At 42.8% G+C, this 17,779-nt stretch overlaps 4 protein-coding genes and 1 long non-coding RNA gene across 6 annotated transcripts; 1 reads left to right on the forward strand and 4 right to left on the reverse strand.

The window, feature by feature from the left end:
* Positions 1–1,412: 1,412 nt before the first annotated feature.
* On the reverse strand, positions 1,413–2,826 carry LOC5520171 (sphingosine 1-phosphate receptor 1). The gene has a single exon (XM_001640046.3). It carries the CDS (start codon positions 2,383–2,385, stop codon positions 1,438–1,440), a length of 948 nt encoding a protein of 315 aa, XP_001640096.3. The 5' UTR covers positions 2,386–2,826; the 3' UTR covers positions 1,413–1,437.
* A 1,718-nt stretch (positions 2,827–4,544) lies between these two features.
* Positions 4,545–15,986, forward strand: LOC5520249 (transmembrane protein 220). Of its 2 annotated transcripts, none has more exons than XM_048719344.1 (8): positions 4,545–4,688; positions 6,700–6,830; positions 7,615–7,644; positions 7,803–7,863; positions 8,161–8,293; positions 8,666–8,731; positions 15,199–15,425; positions 15,942–15,986. In XM_048719344.1, the coding sequence occupies exons 2-7, from the start codon at positions 6,702–6,704 to the stop codon at positions 15,335–15,337; spliced, it is 558 nt and encodes a 185-aa protein (XP_048575301.1). In that variant the 5' UTR covers positions 4,545–4,688; positions 6,700–6,701; the 3' UTR covers positions 15,338–15,425; positions 15,942–15,986. The 2 variants fall into 2 exon arrangements, with proteins under 2 accessions (XP_048575301.1, XP_048575302.1); XM_048719345.1 differs by having other exon boundaries at positions 4,581–4,688; positions 6,678–6,830.
* LOC125557097 lies at positions 7,971–9,053 on the reverse strand. Its single transcript, XR_007305163.1, has 2 exons — positions 8,639–9,053; positions 7,971–8,474 (listed from the first exon to the last, which is right to left on the reverse strand). It is a non-coding gene; the product is annotated as an uncharacterized LOC125557097 (long non-coding RNA).
* LOC125557096 lies at positions 9,136–10,145 on the reverse strand. The gene is made up of 2 exons (XM_048719346.1): positions 9,740–10,145; positions 9,136–9,616 (listed from the first exon to the last, which is right to left on the reverse strand). The coding sequence occupies exons 1-2, from the start codon at positions 10,143–10,145 to the stop codon at positions 9,483–9,485; spliced, it is 540 nt and encodes a 179-aa protein (XP_048575303.1). The 3' UTR covers positions 9,136–9,482.
* Positions 9,136–14,988, reverse strand: LOC116604510. Its single transcript, XM_048719339.1, has one exon. It carries the CDS (start codon positions 14,670–14,672, stop codon positions 10,212–10,214), a length of 4,461 nt encoding a protein of 1,486 aa, XP_048575296.1. The 5' UTR covers positions 14,673–14,988; the 3' UTR covers positions 9,136–10,211.
* Positions 15,987–17,779: the final 1,793 nt, after the last annotated feature.

Consider the following 17,779-nt stretch of genomic DNA (forward strand, 5'->3'; position numbering starts at 1 on the left):
CCGTAAAGATTTAGCTGCCATACGGCGTTTCAGCGCATGTCTGGAAGTATGGTTGATTTTTTGTTTTTTTTTGTTTATCTGATTTGATGAGGTTCGATCCTCGGCCGAGCAGTCGAATTTTTTTAATCTATTTTTTTTTCCTAGCTTCCTTTCTTATTTGCGTGTATTTCCTTTTCGCAATAGAACCGAAAGACCAAAGTGGCTGCTATTTTTATTTTAATTCTCAAAGAAAATTAAAGGGCATTATCTGGAAACATGGTATATTATTCAATCATATTCTTATGAAAATGTGATGGTTCGACCCTTAGCAGGTGACCAAATTTTATTTTTAATTAAAATGTTTTTCTCTGTGTGCGATCCTCAGCCAAGAGCATCTGTATTTTTTTTAATCATCTCACCATCTACACTTAGTTGAGTATTCGCACGATGGATATGAATTTGAAAAGGCGATCATTTTTCATGGCATTGTTGCCTCTCCATCATATTGGGGACTATGAGATTTACGAGGGACAATGACCATGTAAAACTTGATGTATCCACGCGCTAAAAGAAAAATATGGTAGCGGGATCCATATAAGGGAGTTTTTTTTAAACTTTTTTTTAAACTTTCTTGGTAATCGTACTTTTTGTTTCTGTTTGTATACAGAAACGCCAGAACGGGTGGAAAATCATCAAATCTTGCAAGTTTCATTTCAAATACAATAAAACCACATTATGTGTATAATCTAAGATCGAACAGTGGAGTTAAGCTCCAACCGCCCAGAATTAAGTCTTTAGTCACTCTCGGTGACCGCTCGTTTGAGTTATCCGCACCTATGCTATGGAACAGCCTCCCTCTTGAAATAAGCAATGGTACAAATATTTCAAACTTTAAAACACAGCTTAAAACTTTCTTATTTAAGGAGGCTTTTAACCTTTAAGTTCTTGACCGATATTGTCCTCCATAGTTATATTTTATTAAAATATATTTATTAGTTATTGTATTTATTTCAATTAATATATATATATCATTTTTTTGTAATTAATCTGCCACATTTTATTGTAATTATATCTTATGTTCTATCCTATAGAATCAAAAAAGCCCAAACTGTACGATTCACCTTCTTCAGTCTGCCCTGAAGAAGTCTTATTAAAGACGAAAATTTGGCAGAGTCGATTTCCAGTTTTTGGTCGTATTATGTTCTATCCTATATATTGTAAAGCGCGTTCGGTCATCTTGTCATGTTAGAACGCGCTATTATTAAAACATACACGTCTTTAGCCTGCGAGCCGGCTCTCATTCGGGCTTATTCGGAAATGTTTTGTTTTCGAATATTGGGAATTCTGAGGAGAGCGCCCAGCGCACCTGGCTCAATATTCGAAAACAAAACATTGCCGAATAGCCCCGAATGAGAGCCGGCTAGCAGGCTAACACGTCTCTAAAAAAATATCTACGAGTCATGGGCTTAGGCTGCCTGTGGAATAGCACCCAAGGGAAGTCAGAGTTTTTCGTATTGCACTCCTAAGCTCTCTCATCTTCAGGCAGTAGATAACAGGGTTCATTCCAGAGTTCATCAGCACGATAGTCACTGACATTTTCACAAATGTCGCGAATCTATTATCTCCTGTAATACCATGGTATGCAAAAGCCGCAAAGCAGGGCATGTAACACAATACAAAAGCAAAATATATGTACAAAGAGAATATAACCGATTTTTTGTACTTTAAACTTGAGGTGACGTTGAAGGCTGTGGAGTCTTCGCGTGGTGTATTAACCGGGGCAACTTGGATCTGGTTCAAATGTTTTCTCATCACATTGTAGATTTTGAAATAGCAAACTAGGATAATTGTTACACAGATAACCATAACACTGCAGATAATCACGTTGTATGTTTCCATCCCAAATAAAATCCACGACACTCCTATTATAGCTGCAAGAAACCAGACTACGATACAGACAATGGTCACCATCTTCATAGTAATGAGTGATTTGTATTTTAGATGGAGGTACAGAGCGAGGAACCTATCAACTGCAACTGTAGTGATACTCAAACCAGACACAACGCTGAAAAATGACGAGAGGATACCAAAAAGAGTTGCAAAGATGCAGTAAGTTTTCTCGCACTCAGCGGCTTTGAGTTCTAGCGCCGTCCAGGAAAGAACGGCGGGCTGAGCGATGATACCGACGGCTAGATCCGAGAGAGCAAGGTTCCCCAACAGAACCATAGCCGGTGTATGAAGCATTGAAGTCCGCCATATGGAGATGAGAACCAGCGCGTTCAGGAAAAAGGCGGGAAGAATTGTGATTAAGTTTAGCACAGCGACAATTATGAACTCTGCTTGTGTTATTTGGCCTTCCTGGACCCATTTGGTGAAATGGTAACAAGAGAAGTTGTAGACTGACATTTCTGAACTACTTTTTTTATAACCGCATCGTTATAACTGCGCTAAAGGTTTTAGGCTTCTCTGGCGAATTTTTTCATCCATTCCGCGCTCTTTTCAAGTCAGTTGGAAGGAAAGTAAAAGAACTAAGTATTGCTCTTGCTACTGTTCATAAATTGATAAATAAGACTTTGAATAATGTTTCTGTGAAAGTCGAGTTCTGTTAGAGTTTAAAGTCGAGACTTTATCTGAGCTGCAATAACTGGCGTCTTTGCGTAAAGCAAATTTAATCAAACGTAGGGACGTAAACATGACACAAGTAAGATTACGTAAGACAACACCTGCCATTAGAAGTTAATAACTTCATGTGTTTTCCGAGCCGTGCCCAGTTTTAGGGGGGAGGGGGAAATGACAGGACCAGAAAGTGGTACCAATATACATATGTATTATTTTTTACATGTTAAAGTTTACCACTCAGACATTATAACATTACGCGTTATAATTAGTTATGATCCAGTAACAGATGTTGTCCTTTTTTAATCATTTCCGTGGAATATTGACTTCCCATCCTTATTTGATAAATCTTTATTAACATCACGCTTTAATGCGAATACAGCTGACTCATTAAAATATTCTATTTTTGCGAGAAATGTCTGCATATTTGCATTTACCCCACTGGGCAAGAATATATAATAATAGTCACGTGACATTTGGAACGTTGCATTTTACTTTTTACATTGGCAACCTTTTATAGCCAAATTCGTTGTTGCGCGACCTCCCAGTCAGAATCCAAAATTCCTTTTTTCGCTTGGGAACAGCGCGGAGTCAATCGAACCAAACAATCAAAACCAGACAAACCGCCCCCAAAGCTTGTGTCTGACTACGCGCTATTCCCAAGCGATACATGGATTTTGGATTCGTAGAGGTCGCGCAACAACGAATTTGGCTGTAAGGTCAGCGGTATAGCTTCATTTCTTGAAAACTGGAAATAAATAGCAGCTTGCAAAAGCTATCGCAACAAAACGAACTTTACCACAGGCAGCCCAGTTGTTGGAGACAGGTGGCCCAAGCTCACATTGTGCTATGGGACGGAAGCCCGGGGGACTTCTAGGAGATGGCGCCATAATTAAAGCAGTTTAGGGAAAGTTCATTTATTATCCCGAGGAAAGGGGGGGCGTGATGATACTGTGGGGGGGGGGGGGGGGGGGCTCGAGAAAATTTTTGAGGTCTAAAAGGGGGGGATTGAAAATGTTTGGATTTTAAAAGGAGGGGTCACTGATTCCTTTGTGTGTTGTCTCTACTATATACTTTGACGTGTCAAATCAGACTTGGTTTAACTTGTCTCGGTTTGGGGGCAGTTGTTCGGCATGCAAACCTGTATACACCCTATATACACCTTTTTATGGTTTCCGCTATATTATATTATAAAGTGCTTTATATTCAATATCTAAAATATAAAGAAAACGTTTTAATGCTATAAGCGCTCATTCTCCGTCATCAAAATCTTCGCTCATATCTGATTTGCTGTCTTCCTCGCTCTCTACATTTTCTCTTTTCTTGTGCTGAGCTTTTCTTGCAAGGAGGAGATGAAAAAGACTTTTTGCTTCTTATTCGTCATCTATAGCATCAACCATTATCAGGTGGCAACCTTGAGTCAGTCGCATCTTTGGGAAATTGAGTGCCTTCACTTTTTCTGAATTAATGTTTTCATCCAATTTCTTCCCCTCCACTTTCTGTCCAGCTTGCAGCTAATCTCTTGCTCGCGTCATTGCCGTTCCTTTTTTTGCTCCTTCTTTCTTCGGTTTTCGGGAGGGGAGGGGGGGGGGGGGCACCGAAAATATTGGGAAAGCGTAAAGGGGGGCATGAACAATTTTATTACTCCTGAAGGGGGGGGTCAACTAATTTTATCCCCTAATTGGTTACTAGACTGAATTAACCGATAGAAATGGATGCTTCTGTGACTTGGCATTGAGCGGGAGCATAAAATGGCGGCGTGATTGGTCTTCTTTAAAAAAAATTGTCAAACTGTCTAGAACGTTCAAGCGCTAAAATCACTGCCAACGTTTGCCGGACGGAAAAAAAAAACGCTCTGACTCTGTGTTTGTTATATTACCTTGTGTATCGACTCCAGAGATGGCGCGGCTTTGTCGGTCGATAAAAGACACAGGACGACCAACGACTAGTGTCGACTCAGCTGTGTTTAGGGTCATGTTCACTTCCGGTGGTAGGCCTTCAGTCCGGTTTCTATTACACTACCTTATTTACCTCGAAAGACAAAAGACGTAGTCGAACGCTACATGAATCAAGCGTGCTAATGCAGACATAAGGTAAGATAACCAGTTGTAAGATCACTAATATATACCATATAAATGGTGCGACTTCTGGTAGAACAGCTGTTGAAACGTTTTGTTCAGAGAAAAATAGAAGTTTATCGCTTTGAACCAGAATAGAAAACGCGCTTCACAAATTCTGTCACAATTTCTAATAGTTATTATTTTTATTTATGCGATCGAGATTAAATTTTCTTGAGGATGATAAAGATAATTGAATAGTAAGGAATTACACTTGGCAATAGCGATTTCCCGTTGTCTAAATAAAGCCTAACTCGAATTAATTCTAATGAATAAATATGTTAATGGTAATTGTTTCGATTTTCAACAGTATGGAAGCGGCCAGCTGTGCTTTTCACTGTGACTCATCAATTGATCAATTTATGTGTGATGATTTGACTAAAAGCTGTGAAGGGATATTCATTTTATTCTTAATCAATATAAGATGATGTCATTTTTAAAAATGGATTTTATATTTTATATTTTCAATAAACCTCAATTCGAATAAATTAGTTTACAAATTGATATGTTACCCGATGATTGATAAAACAGCATTAACCTAAAAGTCTAAAAAAAAAAAAAGGGAAAGATAACCATACATCCAGACGTGCGCTGAATCACCGTATGGCAGCTAAAGCTTTACGGCTAGGCTGGAGATTTCGACCCCAACACCGCTATCTAGCGAACTGTACAACACACAATTACCAGAGGAACCCGCGCATTAGGGGAGGCAATAACCAGGTTCCTAGCCCTTTTTTAACATTTTAATTTATTTTCATACAATAAAGATACATACAAGAAAACATGAAACACCAACAAAATCATGAGACAAAAGAAAATAAAGAAACAGGCGACTACTCTCAGTTATTCAAGAAATGGGAGATTGGCTTCCATTTATTTTCATGAAAACTTTCTCTCGCTATATGTTCTTCGGCCTTGTAAGTTTATTTTTACTTTGCTTATTAAATGCTTCATAGAAAGGAAGGACTTATTGTTCTTTGTACAGAAAATGAAATATTTGCCTTCAAGAATGATATAATTAAGCAATGATAATGGAATGGAATGGAAGCCTTAGTCGGTTGCGCCACGCACGGCTCTGTGACGTTGGGTGGAACAAATCGATGGTCTTTCAGTGCGTCCTGGGTCTCTTGGGCCCGTCCAAACTTCCCAATAGCAGCGGTGCAATTGTCCGGTGCGATATTGAAATATTTTTGCCTGGATAGTTTATAAGGTAATGGAAAGCATCTTGTGTCGTCATTCTACTGAATTTGACCTTTCCGTTTGTCTCCCTATATATTTTTAATGTTTCTCTTTTTTCTTTGAAAGCTGGACAAATGGTTAGGAAATGTTCTACTCCTGATTTGCATAATTCGAAAATTCGCTCTTCAGGGACTTTCTAAGGCCTTTGATGGCGCCCTGTTTCTATTTCTAGCTTGTGATTGCTTAATCATAATTTTGTTGAAGCTATTCTATGATAAGAGTTGGTGACATTCTGTAAGTTCTTAATTTTTTTTTTTTTTTTTTTTTTTGCCTGTAATCGTTTTTAACCTCAGAGTTAACCTCTGACATCCATTTTTGAAATTCTATGTCTTCTAGTCTTTTCTGGATTGTAGCCATGAGGTATTTCATCGTCAAAGTTTCTTCTGAGTCTGCAAGGGACCAGATATCCCACATGCGGTGGAATGGTCCCTGTATTGTGTGTGTGTGTGAGGAGGGAGGGGAAGGTTGTGACTTTAGAGGGCTGGAGTAACTGGTTTGGCATAAAGTACAGATAAAATAATACCGCCTTTTATAAAGCAATCGTTTTATACATCTAACTAACACTTGCAACACTATTTAGGTACATGTGAAAAAGCGCATTTATGTAAAAAACACACACACTTTGAAGTGCTTCTCCTCCTGCCCCTCCGCGTCCGCCGCCCCTAGTGATATATCGTGCAACGTTTCCACCGAATTCCCTCATCTATGATAACCTCTGATCGTCAGCTCACGTGGTGTTCCTTCACAGTCATGAGTGAATGGAGCAGTGTGCGCGTTTCGGACGAGGAGCCCGGTGATCTTGTCAAGTCCTGCCCATGGTCCTGGCGTATGGCTAATCTGCTCATGGCCGTGTTCTTTGCTCTAGCAGCTTATGTTCAGGTCAGGCCACTAAGCTTATTATATCGCGACCGGAAGAAAACATGTAAGGACAGTCAGGATATGGGTGGGTCTTCTACCGGAAGAAAACATGTAAGGACAGTCAGGATATGGGTGGGTCTCCTACCGGAAGAAAACATGTAAGGACAGTCAGGATATGGGTGGGTCTCCTACCGGATGAAAACATGTAAGGACAGTCAGGATATGGGTGGGTCTCCTACCGGGAGAAAACACGTAAGGACAGTCAGGATATGGGTGGGTCTTCTACCGGAAGAAAACATGTAAGGACAGTCAGGATATGGGTGGGTCTCCTACCGGAAGAAAACATGTAAGGACAGTCAGGATATGGGTTGGTCTCCTACCGGAAGAAAACATGTAAGGACAGTCAGGATATGGGTGGGTCTCCTACTTTTTCAGGGAGACCCACATCCTTTGAAGCCTATGCTCGAAATCCCAAGTTTTTATTTCTACGCCGAGGTGACCTTTGGGAGCGCTCGAAAGTACGATGGTTCTTCGAGCATGCGAGCAGCTATCACGAGGCAGAGAAGACGTCTTTTCCCTCCTTTCTTTTCCCTCCCGCCCCGTACTCCCTTCCCCTCCTCCGCTGTGCTCCGTCTCGTTCTCGTTTCTCGTGTTTCGCTGACCCCCGACGCCCCAACCCAAGGATGGGAACTCCACTGAACCAAATTTATGTCTAATACTGAAACAAATTTTTCTCTACTCTTCACTGCCCTAAACTAAAGTATTAAATTTATTTTTTGTTTCTGTTTTTTTGTTTTCGTTTCAGATAAACGATCCAGATCCCGCCATATGGATTGTAAGTTGTGTAATGGCATATTTTACAGAAAAACAAATAAAAAAGAGTTGGAGCTGAGGTAGAGGAACTTTCCATGAATCTTTTCATGCCCACCCCTCCAAAAGAAATGCCGTCGTTCCAGTTCCAGTCGTGTTTCTCAATATTCTTGTCTATTACAGACGGTCTACGCAATTCCGTGCCTGCTGTCTTCTGCTGTAGCGATCCACTTTCAAGTACAAGGTAAGACAGACAACAGACGGACGGACAGACAACAGACGGACAGACAAACAAACAAAGAGACGGTAAGACGGACGGATAGACAGGAAAAAATGCAGCAAACCCCATCCTTCATTTTAAAGAATTTGATAACCAGCATCTTTATGCTTTTATTATTTTAAAGACTGATAAACTAGCATTTTTGTGCTTTTATTATTTGCAGGTTATTATAAATAAATAAACTAGCATTTCTGTGCTTTTATTATTTGCAGGTTATTATAAATAAATAAACTAGCATTTTAATGTTTTTATTATTTGCAGGTTATTTTCTGTGGCGAGCGTTGACTTTCAGTCATCTCTGCGCCTGCATCTGTGGCGCCTTGTACTTGTCTACTCGCGTCTCCGTACACGTCCGTAATGGCATGGTTCACCCGCTAGAGCACGAGGAAGGAAGGTGTGTGTCGCGCGCGGGGCGTTATAGTGGACCGCATTCGTGGGGGCGGAGGGACTTGATACTCAGGCTTGTACCGGTACTCATCTGTTCAGTTACGGTCTACTTGTGGTGACGTCGCCGATAACACAGGTCGCGGTGAGAATTGCTCGGACGGATTAGTAGGGTGCCCGGCTGAATCTGGCTAAGGATATATTTTCATTAGGCTTACTCTTGGTGCTAATTTCGCCGATATGATTCGCGACTATATGCGACCGTAGGTGAAATAAGACGAAATTGGCTTCCAGAGTTGGCCTTCTTTATTTTAAGACACATGATAGAAGTACTGCTATTTTATTAAATTCGTACCTGATTTTATCACTTGACCTCTCACAGGGAATTATCCGGACTGCTGTTCGTTATCATGTGGATGGCACTTTTAAAACTTGTAAACCTGAAAAGGTGAGAGGGCTTACATCAAGTACTCCCCCTACAGCTCAAAGGGTCACCGTAAGACTGATTTGGAGAACATAATTTAGTATGCGATATACACGGGTCAATCCTGACCCGATATCCGCGACGCCCTGGGTCCCCAAGGATGTTTATTCCGTTTTCCTGGTGGATGTCCTTCTAATCCCCAAACGCTACTTATAATATTTACTCCTCGTGATTGAGAATCACCATTATCCGTGGCCGTAGCTGAGATCGTTTAGGGAGTGTCTAGTAGGGGAGTGGAGCCGGGAGGCTATAGCAGCTATTCCCCACCACCCGACACCCCCTCTCCCTCCCACCCTTAAATCCGCTTCGGCCTGTACGGAACTTGCCTATACACTTAAATCTCAGGTTTTGATTGATATTTATCCTTCTGTAATCAAGTAGTAAAAGTATAAAAAGTGTTCACTTATCTCTCTCTCCTCGCTTGTCTTGTCTCGTGTTCTTCACGCGCTGTTCTCCCTCTACTCTCACACACCCCCTCTCATATTACAATAATGGAATCAAATGACTATTTACAATTTGTCACACAATGACACCAAATCAGTTCCGGTCACTCTCCCCTAAAATTGATGATCCTTGAATTAATTTTATAGACAAAACAATAAGAGTCTCTTTAAAGTCTCTTTCTGTATAGAGTTTGTAGAATAAGTCCCGTATTATTTACATCGTTGACTTTCCGCTTTTACAACGTAGTCTTCTTGCTGTGTTGTCACCGAGTTCACTCGTCATCTTCGAGTAGGACGCGAACTTTTTCGCGCGCATCTCGTGCTGCTCCTCGAGTCGGCCTCACGATGACCTCCGATGCTGCAGGTGGCGCACGCTCTGGTATCTGCTTGCTCGCAGCTCTAATTTCTAGAGAGCAGACGAGGGTTAGTGGCCTTTGAATGATATGGCCCTTATAAAGCAGAGACACGCTCCGCACAATGCCGTCTCTGCCGCGCACGTGATCAACTACTTTTCCTTTCGTCCACTCGCCTCGGTTTTTGCTTTCTCCAACTAGAAGAACGACTTCTCCTATGTCAGGAGTGATGTTACCTCCCCTCTTAACGCGGTGACTCTCCATCAAGCTGTGGATGTATTCTCGTCTCCAACGCTGCCAAACTTGCTCTCGTTTCATCATTAGTCGCGCATGCAGCTTGCTAACTTCGTTTTCGTCAACCTCGATATCTTCAAGAATGTGAGAATCCTGCCCCCACATGATGATGTTTGGGGTGAGGACGTGGTCTTCTCCGTTGTCACTTTCTACGTACGTGAGTGGTCGATTATTTAGATGTCGCTCGATGTCGACGACAACTTCCTCCATCTGTTCGTAATGCAGACTTGACCTCCCCATAGTCTTGTAGAGGGTCTTCTTTATTTCTCGAATTAGCCGCTCATACATCCCTCCCCACCATGGCGATCTCGACAAATTGAATTGCCACCTTATACCTTGCTTTGCGAGATAATCTTACAATACTTCACTTTTCCGGATCTTCTTAATCCAAGTCGCTGTTGCCTTGAATACTGACGCGTTGTCTGATACGATGCGCACAGGCCTAGTGCGGCGGGTGATGAATGCGTTCAACTCCCTTTGAAACTCCTCCGCTGTTTGAGATTTCGTCACTTCGAGATGTACTGCTCTCGACCACGCGCACGTGAATATGATGATATAGCACTTCCCCTTTCCATTTTTCGCTAGTTTGTAATCGAGCGGTCCAGCGAAGTCTACTCCAACTGTCTCAAATGGTCTCCCACCTTCTACGCGGAAACTCGGTAAATCAGCCGTTGGGCTCGGACCGTAAGGCTTGGCTCTGAACACTTTACACAGATTGCATTCATTAATCACCTTTTTCACTCTTGACCTCAGTTTTGGAATCCACCATTTCTCTCTAATCTCGGACATCGTGTTTGCAACGCCAAGATGACTTACTTGATGGTGAACGTGTTGAACGAGTTTGTCTACGAATGCTCTGTCATCCACGTAGATTGGCTCATAACCGGAGATTCTCCCTTTGCACTTCAAGACTCCCCTCTGCTCGTCCTTTATAACTTCCCATCCAGGGCTTTGTAGGTCTGGCTGTACGTATTTCTGGACTCTCTTCACCCAGCAAACCTCTGCTTGTGCGATGTCGTCCGTTGTTGGCGGTCCTTTGCGTTTGTTCTCTTTTCTCATTTTCGCAAGGGCGTTGGCCCTAAATCGCTGGGCCCATGCAGTTACACGCAGTGTCTTCCAGTAACTGTTCCGTTGTAATAGATCATCCCACTCATCGGGTTTTCGTTTCAAAACTAACATACTTGATTCAACAGGTTTGTGTTCTTCTTTGACGGCCTTAGTTGTTTGAAGTTGTGGTTGCTCCGGCCATTCTTCTTCCTTAAGTAACCAGTCTGGTCCTGCGAACCATTCTCCTCTTTCCATCTTCTCAATTGTTGCTCCACGACTACCGAGATCTGCTATATTCCTCTCTGTCGGACAGTGCTTCCAAGTGATTGGTGTTTCATTTGTGATTTCAGCAATTTTCCTTACTCTATTTGACACGAAGGTCTTCCACTGTCTTCCTGGGTTGCAAATCCAGTAGAGCGCCACTAGGCTGTCCATCCAAACTGTAACGGAAGTAATTGGCCATCGTTTGAGCGCAGCACACACGTTCTTGACCATATTTGCCGCCATGTGACCACTCACTAACTCAAGACGGGGAATCGAGGTGTTGCGCTTGGATATTCTCGATTTAGATGTAAGCAGCCCCTTTACTACTCCCGTGGTGTCCTCGACAATTGCTATCATCACAGCTGAACACGCTACGTTGCTGGCATCAGCGAAGACATGTAGATGAATTGTTTTCACTCTCCGAAGGTCCCTCACGAGGCTTCTTGGGATCTTGACGTTTCGTAGTTGGCCTGTCCACTTAAACCAGGCTTTCTTGGTACTTTCACTGACTTCGTCGTTCCAGCCCCTTTTTTCTTCGCACGCGTCGCGGTAAATCCGCTTGCCTTCAACAGTTGTCGGCGAAATAATTCCTAAGGGATCGTAGACTCCACTAAGCTTGCTCAGTATGGCGCGTTTCGTCACGGGATCCTTCTCTTGTGCACTTACATCGGCCTGTATCTCAAGGATATCTTCCCGCTTATCCCAGACGTGTCCGAGTATCTTGCTGGGGTTTGGTTCAGTGTCCAACTCTTGCAAATCTGACTCCCACTTGTGTGCGGGGAACTTAGCTGACTCAAATATTCTAGTCGCCTCTTCTCTGAACTCTTTTAATTCGTCTACGTCATTTCCGGTCTGCATCAAGTTGTCGACGTATGTGTTCTCCCGGAGTGCATTGACTGTGTTCGTTAGCTCGGTGGGTTGGCGGTCAAGATGATGGTGAATGGTGGCTCCTAACATGAATGGACTCGCTTCTGCGTCGAAGGGTACACGGGCGAACCGGAAGTGTTCCTCCTTGTCGTTTATGTTGAAGAGGAACCTGAAGGCGTCTCTATCTTCTTCCTTAATTGCAATCTGTAAAAATGCTTTCTCCAGGTCACCGAGGATCAGGTGTGGGGCCATGCGCGCTCGTATCATGATGTCCCACATTAGTGGTTGAAGAGGTGGACCGGTGTGCATGCATTCATTGACACTATTAGCTAGTGGGTGTGGCTTGCAGCTGGCGTCGAATACCATTCGTACCTTTGTCGTTTGGGCGTTGGCTCTAACCACTGGCTTGTGTGGCATATAGAAGATTCGGTCACCACGCGATTTGTCTATAACGGTCTCGATTATTCCCTCGTGTAGCTGGTCGCGGACAATCTTCTCATAGGCTTCCCGTAGTTCCACGTCATTTCTTAGCTTCCTTTCAACATTTCGTAAACGCTTCCTACTAGGCTCTTCATTCGTGTTCTCCAGCTTAGCTCCAGGCACCCACGGCACGCTTACTTCGTACCTTCCGTCATCTGTTCTTGAGATGTTTTCGCGGAACTCGCTGTACACGTCTGATTGGTCAGTTTCGCTCCTGTCTTCGATGCCGAGCACATCTAGCGCGTATAGCCTCTCATAGTCGTTTGTTTCGCGCACAAACATACACCTTCCATCGGCGTACTCCTTCCCTCCGTGGACGACCCAGCCAAACGTCGTTCCTTCTACCACTGGATCGTCTGGCTGACCCTTGATTATCTGCTCGGTTCGTATTTTACAGTAAAATGCATCTGATAAAATCACGTGGATCGGGTACTCTTCACTTGCGGTTCGGTAGAACGATTTGTCTCTCATGTGGGCATGTTTGGCCTTTAGCTCTGCTATGGTCGGCCTCTTGATGGTGGTAAAATCAACCATTTGACTTCCAGTGACTTCTAGGTTTTCGCGGGCTTTTCCGTCGACGGAATTCATTTCAATCTCAAATACGGGCATCGATTGTTTTTTAACTCCATTTACTGTCACTATGTGGCGTGACTCGTGTCGTACAGATCTAAGATTTAGCTTTCTGATCACCTCCCTCGAAACAAAGTTTCTCCCAGACCCCGTATCGAGGTACGCCCAAAATGTCTGTCCTTTTATTACCACTGGGATAATCGCTGGCAAAGTTTTTTCGTCACTCGTTGGCGTGAAGCCACTTAACATTGCGTTGTGTTGTTTATCATGGCACAGGCTTGTGTGGTGCCTAGCCTTACACTTATAACAGCCCCTCCCATTACATTTGTTCTCTCTATGTCCAGTCCGACCGCAATTGAAACATAGGCGATTCTCTGAGAAGAACTTGCGGCGTTTCTCGAGTGTATCATAGATCGGACAGAGGTCCCCCCAATGAGCTTCTTGACACCCAAATATACACCGTCCCTTCGGGGTTTGGGGCGATACGCCCTTTTGATTAAAATAATGTCGCTCCTTCCTCTTATCTCCCGGTTCCCTTTCACTTTCTTCAGCTGGTTTATTCCTTTTTAGCCACTTCTGTAGGGCTTTGATGACATCTCCCATTTCCCATGACTCCCACCCTTCGTCGGTTCGTACCAGGTCTGCTCGGATTTTTTGCAACTTATTGAGGGTGGACAGGGCAAGACCCCGAAGCATATTCCCTTCCCCTAGGGTTTCCAATGCATCATGACTTTTGCTTAGTGTTTCGTAAAATTCGCGTACCTTTGCATGTCCCCCACTCTTAAGTATGGGTAGGTTTAATATTTGGTCGACGTGTGCGGCCACAACGGTTTTCGTTTGCCCGTATTCCTCCCTCAGACGCTCCCATGCTATTTTGTAACCCACTTCTCCTGGTTTGAGATTTGAAAGGTGATCGCGCACCCTAGGCTCAACTAGCTCTAATAAATAGCCAAACTTCTCCTCAGCTGAGATCTTTTTATTGTCAACTTGGGAAATAAACATATTTTCGAATCTTATCCAGTCTTCAGCGGTGCCTTTGAAAGGTGTTATTTTTAACTCGGGCAATTTCGAACCACTGGCCTTTGCGGCGCTTTCTATTTCTAGCTTCTTTTCTGCAACTCTAATTTCGGCTTGGAGCCTCTCCTCCCATAGCTCTTTCTCACGCTGCTGGACTTCTCTATGTAATCTTTCTTCCTGCTCGAATTTCAACTTATATTTCTCGGCCTCAGCTATCTGAATTTCTCTCTTGTTTTCCTCCTCTAGGCGCCTTACCATCCTGTCTCTGTTGTCTAATAGCATGGAATATCTATCCTTTGTATCTTTCTTCCATTGCCTTATAGCTCGCGCGGTATATTTCCCAAGATCTAATTTTAGTTCTTGTAATTCAAGAATCAAGCTGTTTAATCGCGCATTAATTTGGCTTGTACGCTCGCTAGTCATTTTCATCTTTTCAAAATCACACGAGTTTATCATTTCATCAGTGTCTTCTAAATAGAATGTCAATTTCTCGATTTCTTTGTCGATCCTATTGTTAAGTTCGAGTTCTGGGTCTGTATCGACACTTTCTCTCGGTTCCGGATCACCCATGTTTGAGTTATCCCGAAGGAATGTTGTTTGTCTCTTGGTTCGTATCCTAGTTTTCCTCTTAATCCTGGTCACGGCACCACTAATGTACGGAACTTGCCTATACACTTAAATCTCAGGTTTTGATTGATATTTATCCTTCTGTAATCAAGTAGTAAAAGTATAAAAAGTGTTCACTTATCTCTCTCTCCTCGCTTGTCTTGTCTCGTGTTCTTCACGCGCTGTTCTCCCTCTACTCTCACACACCCCCTCTCATATTACAATAATGGAATCAAATGACTATTTACAATTTGTCACACAATGACACCAAATCAGTTCCGGTCAGGCCCCAACCAATGTAGCCATTCACATTGTATTACATAATCAAGCTTTGCCTGTTCTCATTGTCCCCCCCCCCCCCCCCTTCTTACATATTTCGAGGCCTGCTGTGGTCAAGTTATTGGTTATTGATTGAAAAACACTACATTTATACTATAAATGTTGCACTTCAAGTCTTGCATGTCTAATTCGTAAGCTTTGCCTGTTGCAGCGCGAAGACGATTCAGAAGTACCTGTGTATGGGGGCCGTAACGCTCTCTCTCACCCCATTTCTGATGTGGGGATTCTACATAAAAGCATGGGACACCGCAACTCTACCAAGTCACTGCAAGAACATGTTGTATTCTTAGACATAGTGCACTACAACTTAACGATCAGATGCGTTAGACTCGAGTGGAGGCGCTCCAAAATCTCTATCCAGCTCCGCAAAATATAAATGTGAACTTTTAGAAGCACACTAGCATACACACATTGGCACCAGTCGGGCCAAGACGGGACGCTAGCACAGTCTATTACCCGTGCAGTTCGGCAACCATGGACAGCTGTTTCGTCCTTATTAGGACTCGTCAGCATGGCATAGCCGGTTTGCCTCAGTTAAACTTCATCGGCAAAAAAACTGCAGGGCGACTTCGACTCGAACGAAGTGCTTTAAACCACAGCTCAGATCCATGTGGGATCTAGAGCTGCGACCGGGCTAGCGTGATGCCAATTGTGCGGATCACGCATGCGACCTTTGCTAGTCTAAAACTCCGTCGGATAGCCAAACTATCCTTGCGAGTATGTATACATAAATGTGAACTTTTAGAAGCACACTAGCATACACACATTGGCACCAGTCAGCTGTCCATGGTTGCCGAACTGCACGGGTAATAGACTGTGCTAGCGTCCCGTCTTGGCCCGACTGGTGCCAATGTGTGTATGCTAGTGTGCTTCTAAAGTTCGCAAAATATAAAGCAGATGTAGAATTCTATTATCTGGCATGAGATCCTCAATGACACACAGAGCTGTAATTGGCCTCGAAAAATTCGGGGGGGGGGGGGAGGGGGCAAGATGTAGAAATATATACGAAAATATTCGGGGGTTGGAGGGAGGGGCAAGACGTAGAAATATATAAGAAAATATTCGGGGGGTGGAGGGAGGGGCAAGACGTAGAAATATATACGAAAATATTCATATTCAGGGCATGGTCAAGCCCCTACCGGTCATTCCCTTATTTCCCCCCCCCCTTTTTTTTTGGGGGGGGGGGGGGTGGATGGGGGGCTTCTGCCACGGCTCTATGTTGCCATTGTTTCAACATCGCGAACTTCTGCTTCACCCGCGTGTTCAAAGAAAAGCAAATTGTGCAAGCTTCACCCCGCGTGTTCAAAGAAAAGCAAATTGTGCAAGCTTCACCCCGCGTGTTCAAAGAAAAGCAAATTGTGCAAGCTTCACCCCGCGTGTTCAAAGAAAAGCAAATTGTGCAAGCTACTAAAAGTAAAACATTGTAAAAATTGGATATATAGTTGAGGACAATCATATCAAGAAAATTTAGCCAAAAAATGTCGTTTTTTTCAAACGCGGTCACTTCCATATAAGAAAACTTTATATATTCCTTATTTGGAAAAAAAAACTGCATGATTCTTATCATTCATGCTTCGTAAACTTTATAAAATATAATCTGAAGAGAAACAGTGACTGTGACCATCTTTGGTCAATGGAGAAAGTATCTGAAAGAATCTAAGATTCTTCAAAGTACCAGTCTCTCAAAGCGACTACGTTTTCTTCACATGAAATATTCTGATAACGACGTAAATTTTTTATATCAACATCGAAAATTGCTTCACTGCGTTATGCCGAGGAATCATAAACATCTAGATTTCGATAAACGGTGCTTTATTGATTTGGAAGTGTGTTTAAGGAGGGGCGACGAAGCTGACCTTGTATATTGGTATGTGTGATAGATACATAGATAGATATTTTATTCATGTGTGTGCTGGCGACAGCTGGGGGGGGGGTCTCAACAAAGGTAAGACATGAAATTATGGGACAGAGAGAGGCGATTTTGATACTTTTGCGAGGAAAATTGTTAAATAATTATGTGAAATCACGTCATCAACTCCTTTTCCTCGAAATTCTTCCTTTTTATCTGTGCTCCCCTCCCCCCTTGGGACAGGAACAAAAAACAGGCGAAGTTCAAGCTTTAAGGTTGTATAAGCTAATATTTGTTTGATTTTTGCCTAGAGGTTCCTTGTGCAATATAAAACAAAATAAGCTTTGGTACTTTTTTGAATATTGAAAAAATTAATTTTTCCCCCCAATATTTTGACCAATTCGTAAACAAATGCTTTTACGTTTAAAAACTCCGAAACATGTCTCACCAAAAGAGACACAAATACCAAACGTCAAAGTCAAGCAAATACAGATTAAGTTACAAACAGATACCTTTATTGCGCTCCATCAGGTCCCATTTTTTACAGCCATCGGCCATAATTATTAACACTAATATCTCCATTACATGCCTGCAGTGCATCGTGGGAGACATGATGCATCATGGAGAGTATTAGAAATAACAGAAAAGCGGGCTCCTCCTCCATTCTCATAACAGTTTTTTTAGTCTTTTTGCCCTAAAGCCAAACGAAACATTTCCAGGTCAATTTCCATGGTTTAAACAATAAGGAAAAAAAGTGAAAAAACAAAAACATCATGGCCTGGGATCGAACCCGGCCTGAAGAACAAAAAGGAAACCATACATTCGGATTACCCAATCGGTATGGCAGCACAAGGCTTTTACGGAAGGCTGTAAAGAACCCGAA

This window comes from Nematostella vectensis, chromosome 12, assembly GCF_932526225.1.
Source record: "Nematostella vectensis chromosome 12, jaNemVect1.1, whole genome shotgun sequence".
Taxonomy (NCBI): domain Eukaryota; kingdom Metazoa; phylum Cnidaria; class Anthozoa; order Actiniaria; family Edwardsiidae; genus Nematostella; species Nematostella vectensis.

Coding starts and splice junctions, on each gene's coding strand:
- LOC5520171 (XM_001640046.3), bottom strand. CDS start 2,385: ATGTCAGTCTACAACTTCTCTTGTTACCATTTCACCAAATGGGTCCAG.
- LOC5520249 (XM_048719344.1), top strand. CDS start 6,702: ATGAGTGAATGGAGCAGTGTGCGCGTTTCGGACGAGGAGCCCGGTGAT. Junction 6,831..7,614: donor CTCTAGCAGCTTATGTTCAG/GTCAGGCCACTA, acceptor TTTTCGTTTCAG/ATAAACGATCCAGATCCCGC. Junction 7,645..7,802: donor CAGATCCCGCCATATGGATT/GTAAGTTGTGTA, acceptor TGTCTATTACAG/ACGGTCTACGCAATTCCGTG.
- LOC125557096 (XM_048719346.1), bottom strand. CDS start 10,145: ATGTATGAGCGGCTAATTCGAGAAATAAAGAAGACCCTCTACAAGACT. Junction 9,617..9,739: donor TGGAGAAAGCAAAAACCGAG/GCGAGTGGACGA, acceptor TCTGCTCTCTAG/AAATTAGAGCTGCGAGCAAG.
- LOC116604510 (XM_048719339.1), bottom strand. CDS start 14,672: ATGGGTGATCCGGAACCGAGAGAAAGTGTCGATACAGACCCAGAACTC.